General features: G+C 44.8%; 1 protein-coding gene across 1 annotated transcript in view; it reads left to right on the top strand.

The window, feature by feature from the left end:
* LOC126282404 (cholinesterase-like) overlaps positions 1 to 16,440 on the top strand; it is a 45,736-nt gene that overhangs the window by 16,152 nt on the left and 13,144 nt on the right. The window contains exons 4-5 of the mRNA XM_049982062.1: positions 7,090 to 7,271; positions 11,387 to 11,516. Coding sequence (XP_049838019.1) covers positions 7,090 to 7,271; positions 11,387 to 11,516 — 312 coding nt within the window. The remainder of the gene's footprint in view (positions 1 to 7,089; positions 7,272 to 11,386; positions 11,517 to 16,440) is intronic.

Below are 16,440 nucleotides of genomic sequence, written 5' to 3'. Positions count from 1 at the left end.
AGTTTGAATGAAAACGTGTACGAGGGCTAAGAAAGCTGGATGATCCTTCTGCGATACTGCAGAAAGACTTAGCATGGCTGTGGCCACTGTACACGATTGCTCCCAGCGATGGTCACAAGAATGTACGGGCGCAAGAAGTTTGCGCTCCGGATGGCCTCGTGGTACTACTGAGAGACAAGACCATCTTGTTCGGCGTATGGCTCTGGTGAATCGTGCTGCATCTCCAACAGCTATCTGAGGAGCGGATGCCACTAAAGTGACACAACGAACAGTTACAAATCAGTTACTTCGGGAACAGCTCCGAGCCAAACGACCTATAGAGTGCATTTCTTTGACCCCAAATCACTACCATCTGCGACTTCAGTGGTGTCAAACAAGAGGGGGGGGGGGGGGGGGGGTTGGAGATTTGTTGTGTTTTCCGATGAAAGTTAGTTCCGCCTCGGCACCAGCTGTGGGCTTGCAACGAAACTGCAGTGGACACGCCTCTGGAGTTGTGGTCTTCAGTGCAAATTCCTATGGCAGCAGGGGTGCTCTCGTGGTTATGCCACATACCCTGAGTGCGAATTTGTAAGTCAGTCTGGGGATGCGAGCTGTTGTATTGCCATTTATGAACAGCAATCCAGGGGGTGTTATTCAACAGGAGTAAGCTTACCCACATACCACTGTTACAAGGCAACATACTCTACACACTGTCGACACGTTACCGTAGCCCGCTCGATCAATATCTCTGTCCCCACTCGAAGAACTATGGGACATCATCGGGTGACAACTCCAGTGTCATCGAAAACCAGCATTAACCGTCCCTGTATTGACCTATCAAGCGCAACAGGCAAAGAATTTAATTCCAGAAACTGACATCCCTAACCCATGCCACACAACGCATGCTAGTTTGCATGCTTGTATTCAACAGCCTGACGACTACACCAGTTATTGGTTTTTTTGTTGTTTAAAGGGGCTAAACGACAAAGGTCATCTCTCACACTGGTTAGTCGTGTACCAGCATTTCACATTTGTGATGGCTTATCTCATACTTTCTTTAACCTGTGACCTTACAATGTTAATCACTTAAATATGGTTCCAAGACAAAATATGTGTTCCCGAACTTTCATTACTCTACGTTTCTAGCATTGGCGTTGCGATTTTTTCAGTCAGTGTACTTACAGTATTGTTCCTTCCATGTTTCCCAGTCACTAAACGGAGCGGTGATATATCGAGTATAAATAGGAGAATGAAATCAAACTATGGCACCTCTGCTAATCTTAACAGATAATTATAAAATCTGAGTCTAATGTCATATATATGGTTCACCGGAGCCAAGACGTAGCCGCATCTTCGAAAATCCGTTAACATGAGTAATGCGTTGTGACCTGATGAGTTTTCAAATGGAAATGATTATGAGTATATCGATGCATTAGTCACGTAATTTCTGATGTTGCGCTCTGATTGTAGTTCATTTCGCTAATTTCTTCACGGATTTCAGACTCATTTCACTAGATAAAAAACTAGGTACGATTTTCATATGCTTGAACACTAACCGCTCTGTATCCTTATAAAAGATTTTTTGCTATTGTCTTTACTTCTGCGCACAGCATGTACCTATCATGTTGATCTGTTCTACTTCCCAAGAATCAAAATGTATATATACCTTCCAGATTCGCTTTGCAGGCTGTAACATTAAGTCTTGGAATATGTCCATCTGTGACTTTTTTTCTTATTTATGTGCATTTCTTTACTTACACCTAGGAAACGTTCCATTACATTTAACACGAAACCCAATTTCAGTCCACTTTCGGGTACCGATGAAAAGACTATCCTTTGATTAAACAAACACTGTTATTGGCCTTGTTTCACAGTTTTATTATTAATGTTATTCCACAACCTGGGTTTCGGGTTATAAGTCCATTTTAAGGTACATTACTGATTCCCAAAGATCCCATATCCTTTGCAGTGAATAATTGAACATCAGTGAACACCACGATTCTACTTTCCACCTTTTTTAGTTTTGACTTCATGTGCAAATCTGCCAGTAAAGGCTATTTTGATTCGGAAGAAACAGAAAGGGTTTCCATGTCTCTCTCACCGACACCACATTCCCTAAAACAGGAAAAATATTTTGTTTCATCGAACATTATAAAACACCGCTCAATATTTATAGTGCCACAATAAGTTTCGAAATGCGACCTCTTTTGCATTTAGAATGTGATTCTTCACTCCACATACAAAATAAACAATCTTTTCTCAGTTCGTTACGACATACCAGCCACTTTGCATGGCTGCAGTAGCGAGGCTGCAGAAAACCTGTGGGAGTTTCGCCACTCACTGTTCTAGACTGTAGATGAGGGCTACAAGTTAGTGGTAATACAGCTCAATGTAATTGTTTCAGCTGAACGGTCAAAGCTAGGAAAACTTTAAACTCCTTTTCATGGCTGCTTCCAGCGAGGCGATATTTCTGTGATGTGTATTGGGTAAAGCTTTTTTCTTGGGCCACGTACTCTGTAAGTACAGCAATTAAATAAATTTATTAATATAATAAACTGCTCTACAATAGGAGCACTGCAGTGAGGTAAATGTCGTGTGACTAGCGCCCCTTTCAGGTAGACCGTTCGTGCAAGTCTTTCGATTTGACGCCACTTCGGTGACTTGGGCGTCAACACCCAGACCCCGAGCGGATAAAACATCCGACGCAGCCGGGAATCGAACTGGGTCTTTAGGATTCACATTCTGTCGCACTGACCACTCAGCTACAGGGGGAGGGGGCGGGGGACACTGCTGTAAGGTAATAGGTATGTGGTACTGCAAGCCGTTGCTTTTCCAGTAATGAAATCTAAATAAGTTTGTAGGACAGTCACAGGTCGCATCAATATTTTTATTTACTGGTTTGGCTGGATTGAACAAGATCATAGAGAGAAACGGTGGAACTTTAAATTCCGACAGTGATAACGTCGCTACTCTATTCTGGTTAAATGCCATTTTGTGGCCATCACTCCACAACGATGAATTTACAATTTATCGTTATTTGAGAAAAATTGCCCGATTCGATGTTCCCAGCCCTCACACGACCTTATCACTTACTTCTATCCACTTTAGTGTGCAACATAAAAGGAGGAAACCGCCGCGTCACCACTCTGACATCCGACATTCACTTAGTTTAACAGCTTCCATCCTGTCTGTTTGGAGCGGAAGTATACTTCAAAACACGCTGCTAACCCCCATGAGACCGGCATGCAACAAATATCAAATTTACGTGAAGTGTGTTTCATGCATCGGTATGTAAAATACACTCATGGAAATTGAAATAAGAACACCGTGAATTCATTGTCTCAGGAAGGGGAAACTTTATTGACACATTCCTGGGGTCAGATACATCACATGATCACACTGACAGAACCACAGGCACATAGACACAGGCAACAGAGCATGCACAATGTCGGCACTAGTACAGTGTATATCCTCCTTTCGCAGCAATGCAGGCTGCTATTCTTCCATGGAGACGATCGTAGAGATGCTGGATGTAGTCCTGTGGAACGGCTTGCCATATCATTTCCATCTGGCGCCTCAGTTGGACCAGCGTTCGTGCTGGACGTGCAGACCGCGTGAGACGATGCTTCATCCAGTCCCAAACATGCTCAATGGGGGACAGATCCAGAGATCTTGCTGGCCAGGGTAGTTGACTTACACCTTCTAGAGCACGTTGGATGGCACGGGATACATGCGGACGTGCATTGTCCTGTTGGAACAGCAAGTTCGCGTGCCGGTCTAGGAATGGTAGAACGATGGGTTCGATGACGGTTTGAATGTACCGTGCACTATTCAGTGTCCCCTCGACGATCACCAGAGGTGTACGGCCAGTGTAGGAGATCGCTCCCCACACCATGATGCCGGGTGTTGGCCCTGTGTGCCTCGGTCGTATGCAGTCCTGATTGTGGCGCTCACCTGCACGGCGCCAAACACGCATACGACCATCATTGGCACCAAGGCAGAAGCGACTCTCATCGCTGAAGACGACACGTCTCCATTCGTCCCTCCATTCACACCTGTCGCGACACCACTGGAGGCGGGCTGCACGATGTTGGGGCGTGAGCGGAAGATGGCCTAACGGTGTGCGGGACCGTAGCCCAGCTTCATGGAGACGGTTGCGAATGGTCCTCGCCGATACCCCAGGAGCAACAGTGTCCCTAATTTGCTGGGAAGTGGCGGTGCGGTCCCCTACGGCACTGCGTAGGATCCTACGGGCTTGGCGTGCATCCATGCGTCGCTGCGGTCCGGTCCCAGGTCGACGGGCACGTGCACCTTCCGCCGACCACTGGCGACAACATCGATGTACTGTGGACACCTCACGCCCCACGTGTTGAGCAATTCGGCGGTACGTCCACCCGGCCTCCCGCATGCCCACCATACGCCCTCGCTCAAAGTCCGTCAACTGCACATACGGTTCACGTCCACGCTGTCGCGGCATGCTACCAGTGTTAAAGACTGCGATGGAGCTCCGTATGCCACGGGAAACTGGTTGACACTGACGGTGGCGGTGCACAAATGCTGCGCAGCTAGCGCCATTCGACGGCCAACACCGCGGTTCCTGGTGTGTCCGCTGTGCCGTGCGTGTGATCATTGCTTGTACAGACCTCTCGCAGTGTCCGGAGCAAGTATGGTGGGTCTGACACACGGGTGTCAATGTGTTCTCTTTTCTGTTTCCAGGAGTGTATTACCATTACAGTGCAAAAAGCACAAAATACTTAAGAGTGAATACGTCTGTTCTAAATAATGGGAGATTACGCACCCGTTTTTCATTCGGTATTATTCACGGTCCAGTCAGATTAATGTGACCATAGACTATGTTGGACGTCAACTTGCAACAACCTTTCACAGAGGGCAGGCTGCAGCACTATCCAGTGGAGGTTGTATAAAGCATATCAGGACAGGGGGGAGGGGGCAGGTCTCCGGGACGCTGATTACAGTGCAGCCATTATAGTCATGCGGAAATGAGGCGATTTATTTGACGACCAAACAGGCATGTGCATCAGATTTCGGGACAAGAATAGAATAATTTCCGAAACGGGCAAGTTTTAAAACTGTCATCTTGCCGCTGTAGTTAATGTGTAACGTGAATGACAGAATGGTGCTATCCGAAACCAGCAACGAGGGAAAGTTGCCGTGGTGTTCCCTGGGTAACGTCATTGTGGAAGGCACAATGCATCAACAGTAGACTGCACCTATGATTGGAGACTATGTCCAACCATTCGTGCAGTTTTTTTTCCTCGGCACGGCGGCATCCACAAGCAGGACAATGCAACATGTTACACTGCCCGTTGTGTACGTGCGTTGTTCAAAGAGCACCAGGATGAGTTTACCGTGCTGCCCTGGCCACAAAATTCCACGGATTTAAACCCAATCGATACCCTGTGACATCACCACGATCAGGCTGATGGCGCCACTCATCCTCAACCGAGAATACAGAGCAACTGACCACGGTACCAAAGTCAGCGTGGCTCCACATCCCTGTCAGTACGTTCCAGAAGCTCACTGACCCTCTTCCTGCAAGTCTATCAGCGGTCTGTGCCGTGAAAGGTGACTGTTCAGACTACTGACAAGTGGCTAATTTAATAGGGCTGGACAGGGCACGTGATGAAATCGAGTTATGTTTCGTGTAAGAAGGAGGAACTTCTACCGGCACGTGTCAGAATGCGACAGCTGCAGCATTGTGCCTTATTGAAACTGCGGATTGTACTTTCCCTATTTTGTTCCTCGCATTCGTCGGTAGCGGGACCATCATTTGGATACGGAACCGACTGATTCAGGAGGACTAAAGTTATTGCAGTGCATGGTCCCAATGGCCCCACGTGCCTAGGGCCCGAAATGACAAAGAGATTGTACGCTCATCCAGGCGCTGTCATACCACCACTTCAGAAATCTTGAGTCAGGAAATGGGGTTGTTTGCAGCAAGGTAAGTATCCACACGAACGACGTCTTCTGTCAGCACAGCTGCCACTCTTGTGGGTTCCCATGGCGGCACTAAGGGGCCATGTGCACAATGTTGCACCCACTTACAACACACATCGTAGTGGTACCAGCTCCTCTCTTCAGACGAGTCCTGCTTCTGGATGCAGCGTCACGATGGACGTATCCATTTGTGAAGCCTCCGAGGAGACTTGCCAGATTTTTTCATCATTGTGTTGCGGATCCAGGACCAGAAGTGATGGTATGGGGTGCTACTTGGTACACAACTCTCTCACATCTGCTTCGAATAGCCGGCCGCTGTGGCCGAGCGGTTTTAGGCGCTTCAATCTGGAACCGCACTGCTGCTGCGGTAGCCGGTTCGAGTCCTGCCTCGGGCATGGATTTGTGTGATGTCTTTAGGTTAGTTAAGTTTATGTAGTTCTAAGTCTAGGGGACCGATGACCTCAGATGTTAAGTCCCAATGCGCTTAGAGCCATTTGAACCATTTGTTTCGCAAAGCTGGTAATTTGGTTAGCTTTCATTTCGGATGTGTCAAGGCCGTTGTCCGTGTTCCGGATAATGGAAGATTGCATATTGTTCGTGATGTACCGAATTACTTCGTATAAGGTGGTGTTAGACTGTTTCCCAGACAAGCACGCAATTTCGACCTCTCACTCATTGAGAAAGTTAGTTCTGAGTTGCCGAGAGACTGACACGTTACTAGTTGAAGTTAGAATGATTGATGAACTTTGGCCCAGAGTTAAATCAGAATGCGCAGCTGTACGCTTATTACTGACACGACATCAGTTTGACACGACATCAGTTTTTACACGATGCTAAGCCAGGTTAGAGACTTTCTATTTACCTGATATTACCGCTTTGTCCGCTAAATTTTGTACTATGTATACTCTCCAATCAACAACAGATTTTATCATTCATTCTCCCTACTGTATTGTCCAAACACAAAAAGTAAAATCTCGTTATTTGCTCTTCTGGGTGTTGCAAATTTGATGGACAGCCTTTCGATAGCTAAATCATTTACATGCAAAGCAGTGTGTTACAGCTTTGTTCTTGCCGCTAATGTCGTTTCTGTCCGTTTTTGTTTTGCTGGTTTCTGCTATAACGTGATCTAATAGCATCTCCGGTGACTTTCAGATGGAGGATACCTGAGCGACACCGAGAAGCTACAGACTTTCAACGACAACTTCGAACTGGCCGTTGCGCCTTTGGTGCATCTCCAAACTGAAGAGGAACGCATCAACGCCACGTGGAAATTGCACGACTTCTACTTCGGCCAAGGAGACATCACATTCGACGATGCCCAGAGCTTCGTCAATGTGAGTTTGCTATGAAATATCACCATTAAGGACAGTTGTGACACTGCTACTACTATTTATTGAGGGTTTTTATCGGCGCTGATAGGTATCATTTTTTCATTTGTGTAGGAACTCTTCACACAAAGGGAGCGAAAAGCTATTTACAATTTGTACAAAAAAATGGCAGTTATAAGAGTCGAGGGACATGAAAGGGAAGCAGTGGTTGGGAAGGGAGTGAGACAGGGTTGTAGCCTCCCCACGATGTTATTCAATCTGTATATTGAGCAAGCAATAAAGGAAACAAAAGAAATATTCGGAGTAGGTATTAAAATCCATGGAGAAGAAATAAAAACTTTGAAGTTCGCCGATGACATTGTAATTCTGTCAGAGACAGCAAAGGACTTGGAAGAGCAGTTGAACGGAATGAGACACTTAAAGTAGTAAAGGGGTTTTGCTATTTGGGGAGCAAAATAACTGATGATGGTCGAAGTACAGAGGACATAAAATGTAGACTGACAATGGCAAGGAAATCGTTTCTGAAGAAGAGAAATTTGTTAACATCGAGTATAGATCTAAGTGTCAGGAAGTCGTTTCTGAAAGAATTTGTATGGTGTGTGGCCGTGTATGGAAGTGAAACATGGACGATAAATAGTTTAGACAAGAAGAGAATAGAAGCTTTCGAAATGTGGTGCTACAGAAGAATGTTGAAGATTAGATGGGTAGAACACATAACTAACGAGGAGGTATTTAATAGAATTCTGGAGAAGTTTGTGGCACAACTTTACTGGAAGAAGGGATAGGTTGGTAGGACATATTCTCAGGCATCAAGGGATCGCCAATTTGATATTGGGGGGGGGGGGGGTAGCTTGGAGGGTAAAAATACCAAGAGATGAATACACTAAAGAGATCCAGAAGCATGTAGGATGCAGTAGGTAATGGGAGATGAAGGAGCTTGCACGGGATAGAGTAGCATGAAGAGCTGCATAAAACCAGTCTCAGGACTGAAGACCACAACAACAACAACAGGAACTCTACAACATTCAGGTTTACTTCCGTGACTAATTATGTTATTACATCGTTTTTCCTGAGGTTTTCCCCCCCTCCATGTTGGCTTTTTGAATCAAGATGTGTAATAACATTCTCATTATAAATTGGTGGAATAAAATATGTAAACATAAAAAGCACAACACATTACCACGCTCACTCAGGAGCAGGAAAGCAATTTCCATTCAAAAGAGCCTCCAGTAGTCCTGGAATGGATAAACACAAGCCCTGTATAGCTTTCGAGGAAGTATTACACCATTCGTCCTGCAAAATAGCGGCCCGTTCAGGTACCGATGATGGAGGTGGATAGCGATCACGCACCCTTCTCTCCAAGGTAGACAACAAAGTCTCAGTAACATTGACTTATGGTGGCTAACCAGTCCTCAGCGATGCAAGCTGTGTGAGCAGAGACCCTGCCATCTTGGAACACGGCATCACTCTTACAGAAAAAACGTTGTACCATGGAATAGACCCGATCAGCCAAAATGGTCACGTATCCTTTGACAATAATGCGAACCGGTCCAGTAATCACGGGGACAATGGATATGGCTGCCGAAATCATCACCGAACCCTCGCCATCCGATCAAAGGATATTCTTCCTTTGCTCCACAGTCCAAATTTTTATGGCTTCGGCGCCACGTTTTCGAACGACAGGCATTTGAAAGAACGTTTTGAAGTTACGGAATTACAAGTTTCCTTGCAATTTCCAGCTAATGGAACTCCCTTCGTGTTGTAACTATTCAGGCATTCCCGGCGAGATCTTGACATGTTGAATAATCGGGTCTACTGCCGGATGTTTGTGCCGCTCTGGCACAATATTTCGGCCACGTAACTCGTCGCCTTCTTCAGGTGTTACCTGAGACTGCCGTACTGGAGTATCTTGTCCAGTATTTACGCCCAGAGGGCGCTGGGCACTCTGTTTGCCGTCAGCGCCCTCCTGGCGCTGCTAGTCTCTTCCCCGGTGCTCCCTCGGACGTCCGCACCCCACTTGGTCGCCATCTGTTGCAGCTGTCTGAGGCCCGTCCTGTGTCGGACGCTTTGTTGGCGCGGACGGGAAACAGAGGGCCCGGCGCCCTCTGGTCATAAATTCTGGACAAGATCCTCCCTTCGTGTTGGTTTGGCGCTGACAGGATTTGCGAATGCGATACCCACATCTGCAATGAGTTTTGAAGCTCTTTTCGTCTTATTTTCCGTTGGAATTTGCTTCAGTAACCACTCATCACGATCACCCAACATACACTTTTCTCGGGTGCTCTGGCCTAGTGGATGATGCATTTCTGCTTTCCCTGTATTCGGTATTTATCTTCGACACCCTCCCTCTTCAAACACCACACACTTCGGCTAGCTTGGTTACGGAAGCACCCACCATAGGAGCACCAGCAATTTGCCGACGCCGAAATCACTTAGCTATGTACTCACGACCACACAGGACATTGTTGTGGTCAGAAAGACACTTCCAATGTGTTGAGGAGATTGCACAGGCTCCATTCGTGGTCAAATACAACACTGTTACTTGCAGGATTCGCTATCTGCTGCATCTGTGTTCAGGCATACATTTCTGACAGTGTTTCCATATTTTTGGCCACACCGTATACACTAAAACTGCAATTTTGTTTCTAATTGATAGTCTAGAGAAGGAAATTCAGAAGCACAGCTGAATTTAAATGTCTCAATTTTGAGACAAAGTGATCACTGTCGCAATCAAAATGGGTTATACCTACATATGTTAAGCTACTGTGTCTGTGACTCCCTGCCTAGCGAAAGCTGTTATTTAATAGCTGATCACACCTGGCCCTTATTCCAGCATCAGATACTCCAGTGCTTCCCAAAACAGTTGAAGGCAAATGTTAGGTTCGATCCTTAAGCAGGACTAGAACGACCTTTCCCTACCTAGTCATAACTTGTGCTTCTGATCCCCCAGACTTCAACAGTAAGTTAAATCCATGTGCTGTTCCTTACTGCACGATCCAGTCACATGAATGTGACCATCACCTACGTTCGACGTCAACGTGCATTGACCACTCACGGATGGAAAACGGCATCACCAGCAGAGGTGTATAAAGCTAGTCGGGAGAATGTGGTGGCAAGCAGTGAAGACTTTGTCCTAATACGGAAACGGAGAGATTTATCTGACGTACAAAATCGTGTGATCAATGGCTTTCGAGTCAAGGATGGAAACATTTACGAAACAGCTAAATATTTAAACTGTTTACATGTCACCGTAGTTAACGTATACCAAGCATGGCGCCCAGGCAACTGCAGTGCACCACGCGCCATAGATGACAGCGGTGAACCATGGCTATTGATATGTTTAAGGGCGAAGAAAAGTGCAACTGTTGAGCAACTGACCGCCTACATGGACCAAGGGGCAACCAACAGTGGCTCCTCAGCGGCCGCTCAACAAACGTTGCTGCGTAGCAAGCGCCTGTTTCATGCACCCATGCTGACTGCTGTACATCGGCGAAAAAGGCATCTACCAGCAGGACAGTACGGCAAATGGACATCCACTGAGTGAAGTCAGGTGGCCTTTTCGGATGAATAAAGTTTCATACTTCATCCGGTAGGTGGCCGTTGGCGTGTACACGTGAAACGTCCCAAAGGAAACACTGCGCAAGAGATACTATCTCGAGAATGTTTTGTAGATGTTCCCTAGGTGGTCTCGTCACTCTCGAAGGCACTTTCCTCGACACGATGACATCTACCAGCAGAACAGTGCAACGTGTCACAGAGCTCACAGTGTAAGTGGCTGCCCAACTGCCCGGATTTAAACCCTGTCGAGTATGTGCGGTACTACCTCAATTGCGCTGTTCGCGCCATGGATTCTCAGTCAAGAAAGCACGCCACAGGAGTTGGCATGGATCCAAATCCCTGTCGGTGTCTTCCAGAACTTCACTGACTTTCTTTCTGCACGTCTCGCCGCGATCCGTGCTGAAAATTGTGATTATTCAGGTTTTTGACGGGTGCTCACATTAATGTAGCTGGACAGTGTATAAATGACTACACTCGGTATGTTTTCCTAACTCCTGCATGATTACTCTGTAGACTCCCTTTGTGCAGGGGGCACTGACCCTGTGCCCTGGTGTGTGTTGCAGCTGGTGACGGACCTCTCGTTCTCAGAGCCGACAGACTCGCTGGTGAGGTACGTGTCGCAGCTCTCCGACCAGCCAGTCTACTACTACGAGTTCGATTACCGCGGCGAGGTGCTCGGTAACACTACCTACGGTAAGCCACTTATTCCTTACACTACAAGCATCTTATGGCTTTCACACAAGGGGTCAGACATTCCCACTTTCCGCTGACTTCTTTGTTTATTGAAGGAGATTCTTTCAGGTTTGTAGCTTCATTTGATAAGCGAAGGAAAGCGAAGACCACAGTAGACCAGGACATAATTAACTAAGGTATTTCCGTAACACATAGGTCATCCATTCAGGCCTTGTGCAATGTCTACGTCCGGGCTTTATATGCTACTTTCGCCATTGCCATCACTTTACAATTTAGAGAAACGTAAAACTTCAGTAATTCTGCAAGAAATTTTGAAAGCTAATCATCACAGTATTTGTAAAGAGGATTTTTCATGTTCTTTCTCATGGAAAAGCTGCTTATGAACTGTTCTTTAGTTTTGCCCATCTCAAATACCTTTACCTAGAGGTAGATATGCGAAATGGCAAGGTATGAGGAGTGTGGGATCACGCGCGATATGTATAAGCTGTAGTGCAGCCCGTTTTTACAAGTACTGTTGAATGTCTACCAGTTTTACTTTTATATGTGGGAACATCTAACGATACAATCTCAGAACAGTAAACTCGCCAGCTGACTAGAGACAGAGAGAACTTGCTATTCCACTGCAAATCTTCTGAGAAAAACAATGTCAATTAAGATGAGTGGTTGCTGAAGGTACTAACGTTCAGCTTATATAATTATGACGGCCTGAGTGGCCGAGCGATTCTAGGCCCTAGAGTCTGGAACCGCGGGATCGCTACGGTCGCAGGTTCGAATCCTGCCTCGGACATGGATGTGTGTGCTGTCCTTAAGTTAGTTAGTTTTAAGTAGTTCTACGTTCTAAGGGACTGATGACCTCAGAAGTTAAGTCCCGTAGTGCTCAGAGCTATTTAAACAATTTTTCTATAAGTATGCATTTCTCCGCTTGACAGTGCTCTGTGCAAAATGCTGAAGAAAATAAACCTGATAATCTTGCATCCTGCAAAGAAAATCCAATGTCGTGGTGGAAGAAGACAAAATCTGAATGACAGGAGACATGACCGAGTGAAAAATGTTAGAAAGTTTTGGCGCAAGTAAATCTTAGACTGTGTTAAACGTGGACGGATGTTTAGTCGAGAACGTATTTTCTGCCTTACGATTGCCCCCGTAATATAGTGAGCAGAATCCATTCGAACTTGTTTTTAACGTAATCAATCAAAATATGTCACAATGAAACATCTAAGTATTTTTGAGTGGTAAGTTAGAGTCACGCTATGAAAAGCAACTAATGGTAGATGTAACTGTGAGTACACATTAAGAAAGTGAAAAAGGATAGCTTGCCTACTGATGCTTCGATAAAGCAGGAACTCTTAACAGCTGTAACACAAGTTGAACTTGAAAGCTGAAACGAAAAGAGTGGTCAGGATCCAGATATTGTCATATCGAACTACTTGGAAGTTCTACCAATACGGTAACAAGGCTACTTGTACAGTTGATTTCCTTCACTATTTAGAGACTTAAGAGAGATCTTATGACTCAGAACAGTACTCAATAAAAGTCTTTGTCTGAAGGCAGTATGGTTGTTGTTACGGTTTGCAATCGTGCAACAGTAGGCTAACATTTCACCAGTGTTTCCAAGTGAAGTGTCCTTGCCTCACCGCTCCCACGTCAACACAGGTGTCCTCGCTAACCACCTATAAACATATGCCAGTCAAGCTATGTATGACTCGCAATCTGACTGTTTATTGTTGTTTTACAGCCCGGTAATCATAGTACCAGGCTTAAATAACGAAGCTTGGCGCCAATAGAGTTTTGTTCCGTCACGACAATTATCAGTGATACGCAGTCTTCCAGTAGACTCTACCTATCGCTTGAATGTGACGAACAGCAGCTCCATCGAAATGCTCTAAGTTTGTGTGACATCATCTATGACTGCAGCCGCAGCAACAAATATGTATGCGACACCGAGTTGGAGTCCCGGTCCGAGACATGTCAGCTTGCCAGAAAGTTTCAACTTTGTATAAGCTCTAAAATGGTAGAACAGAGGCCATTAAGCCCTTTTTTCATATATTTCAACATACTGTCAACCATAGTACAGTTGTAAGCTGTACCCATTCCAGATATTAAGATCATGCGGGATGTGTTGTAAGTATCGTAGAAACAGTACAGTGCTTATTAAGGGGAAGCACCAGGAATTGACTCATAAATAATATCTTGAGTGACGTCTTCCGTAGTAATGAAGTGTCGGAAATCATAGCCACGTTACATTATCACGTCCGTAATTATGAAACTATCAGTGTTCAACACGGTGGGTACAGTCCGAGGATGATATTTGTAGCTCAAGACAGATACATAGACAGTGACATCAGAAAATGATAATAATAATAATAATTAATCATAAAAAAATTTACATTGTGTTGCAGTGGGGACCATGTTGTCCCCAATTCAAGATTGTTCCAATTTCACTCCTGCCTAAGTTTATAGATATCTGTTAAAGTGGAGAACTGAAAATTAGTACATTGCTCGACAAGTAAAGCGTAATATTTTTGACTATACCGTTAATGAACAACAAATTGATAGTTTTATCATACAAATATCCGAGGCTAACAATTTGTAGAAATGTAATAAGGAGCTAAAACCTTTGCTCACTTGGACTTGAAGGAAATGACAGACTGTGATTTATATCGACCAGCCCCTTCCCCTTTTTAAAGTCCCTAACGTATCTACCAGATGACGGAATCAAACATCCCAGGCTCCGATCGCTAGAAGTCCAGTGCTGTTTGTACCGATCACGACATCCTCCTGTGGAGTCCCCGCTCGTAGATCTGAATGGGAGTCTACCTTAACTCCAGAATATTTAACTTAAGTGGATGCCATCTTCATTAAATATATACTAAAGCTAAATCCCATAAGAAACAGTGATGCTGTAATTCCCTATTGCTTGCAGCCGTTCGCAGTATCAAGACGGCATGGTCACGTGGCCAGATCAGTCACTCATACAAGCTGTTGGTCCTGCAACGTCTGAAAAGCCTACTGCCCCTCATAATGAACTGAGCGTTAGTCTGATACCCTTCTGATGGTATAAATTTGGAGCCATTACTCTTCAGCATACTCTCTTACTTTTATTCTATATTTTTACGGAAAATTTTACCATCATTACAGTGTCACTTGAAAACGCCAAATGCCATAACAGGATTGCCGTGATCGACATATAAGGAATTAATGACATATCAATAAAAAAAGTAGCAACAACTTGTTTTTTTTTAGTAATATGTTGTTCTTTGACCTAATCCATGCTGCGTGCTCATCAGATAGACAACTTTTACATTTAACACCTACTCTTTTGTCATGAAGTTTAGACGTTTCCAAAACTACTCCCCTCGAGAACCTTCTACTCGCCTCCTCCAAATATTTTTAGCACAACATGAAAGATTCTACTTTGCGCTTTTACTCAGACTCGTTCATGACTTAGACCAAGTTCCTGGTATTGTTAGTACATGTTCTACATGCTTCACAAAATTGTTCTCAAATCTCACAAAATATACAAAGCATAAACAGGCACACAATTAATCTATATTTTTACCTATGAGTAGTATTCGACTTAATCAATCACAACAAATAATAAACATATTTAGATATCCGATAAAATAAAAAAACTATCGATAACGATGTTGTACAATCAGGTCTGCCACCATTCTGGAACGTCCTCCTCCCACAGGACACCACAGCGGGGCACGGGGCTTCGGCCAGAAGACTAGGGCACAGTTTGTCATTCAGGTACTGTAGGGTCTCACTGCTCCTACTTTTGTCGATCTCCAGTTGGAAAAGTATTGACTGCATTCATACGCGCAACTGCTCGTCTCTGTGGGCCACGGGTTGTTTTTCGACGTCAGGCACAATAAAAAGTTGACGTTGGCTCCATGTAGACCACCACAAAGAGACGGACGAACTGAATAGCAGCCCAAGTCAGACCGAGATGACACTTCCTCCAAAAATGTTCAAATGTGTGTGAAATGTTACGGGACTTAACTGCTAAGGTCATCAGTCCATAAGCTTACACAGTACTTAACCTAAATTATCCTAAGGACAAGCTCACACAGCCATGCCCGAAGGACGACTCGAACCTACGGCAGGACCAGCCGCACAGTCATGACTGCAGCGCCGTAGACCGCTCGGCCAATCCCGCGCGGCGACTCTTCCTCAACTACCATATGTGCGCTTGTTGTTCCTCAATGCAGCGCTTAAGTTGATGTTAGCAGCTATTATTTCGCGTCGTATCAAATGAACTGATATAACTTCTGGACTAACTTAACTCTCCGTACTTTCATTCATTGTTTCATATGTAAAACATTTTCTTTCTTCTTTATCGCATTCCCTGAACAGAATCAGATAAGACTAAAGAAGCAGAGACTAGCACATTATAGGTGTACAACAAAGCGTAGGGCTCTAGGCAGGGATATGCTGAATGAAGCGTGTGTGGCACTCAAGAGAGTTATGCTTAATGCTTTCCACAACTAAGAGATCAGAATATTATTGAAAGCTCTTTAAGAGAACCCAGTTAACTTCCGGTCGTATGTAAAAGCCGCAGTCCTACTAGGATTAGGGTTCAAACACTCATGAACTAAATGATTGAAATTGAGACAAGAAATACAAAAACAGAAACGCTGGACTCTGTTTTCAGATGTTCCTATACAAGTAAAATGTCCGAAGCCTTGACCCAGTTTAACTCTTATACCAATGCAAAGATGAATCCTATAGATATTAGCGTCACTGGTGTTGGAAAATAAGCTCCACGAGCGAAAGAATACTTGTTACATTGTATAACCAATTTTTGGCTATGTTAGCATCTCTCTTAAGCACAAAATACCTCAGATTCCTCCAACAAAAAATCGTATCCAATGGAAAGCAGTGCATGTCACATCCGTCTACAGGAGCGGTAGCAGAAATG

Source organism: Schistocerca gregaria, chromosome 7 (genome assembly GCF_023897955.1).
Source record: "Schistocerca gregaria isolate iqSchGreg1 chromosome 7, iqSchGreg1.2, whole genome shotgun sequence".
Lineage (NCBI taxonomy): Eukaryota > Metazoa > Arthropoda > Insecta > Orthoptera > Acrididae > Schistocerca > Schistocerca gregaria.
This window is presented reverse-complemented; position numbering and strand designations above follow the sequence as displayed.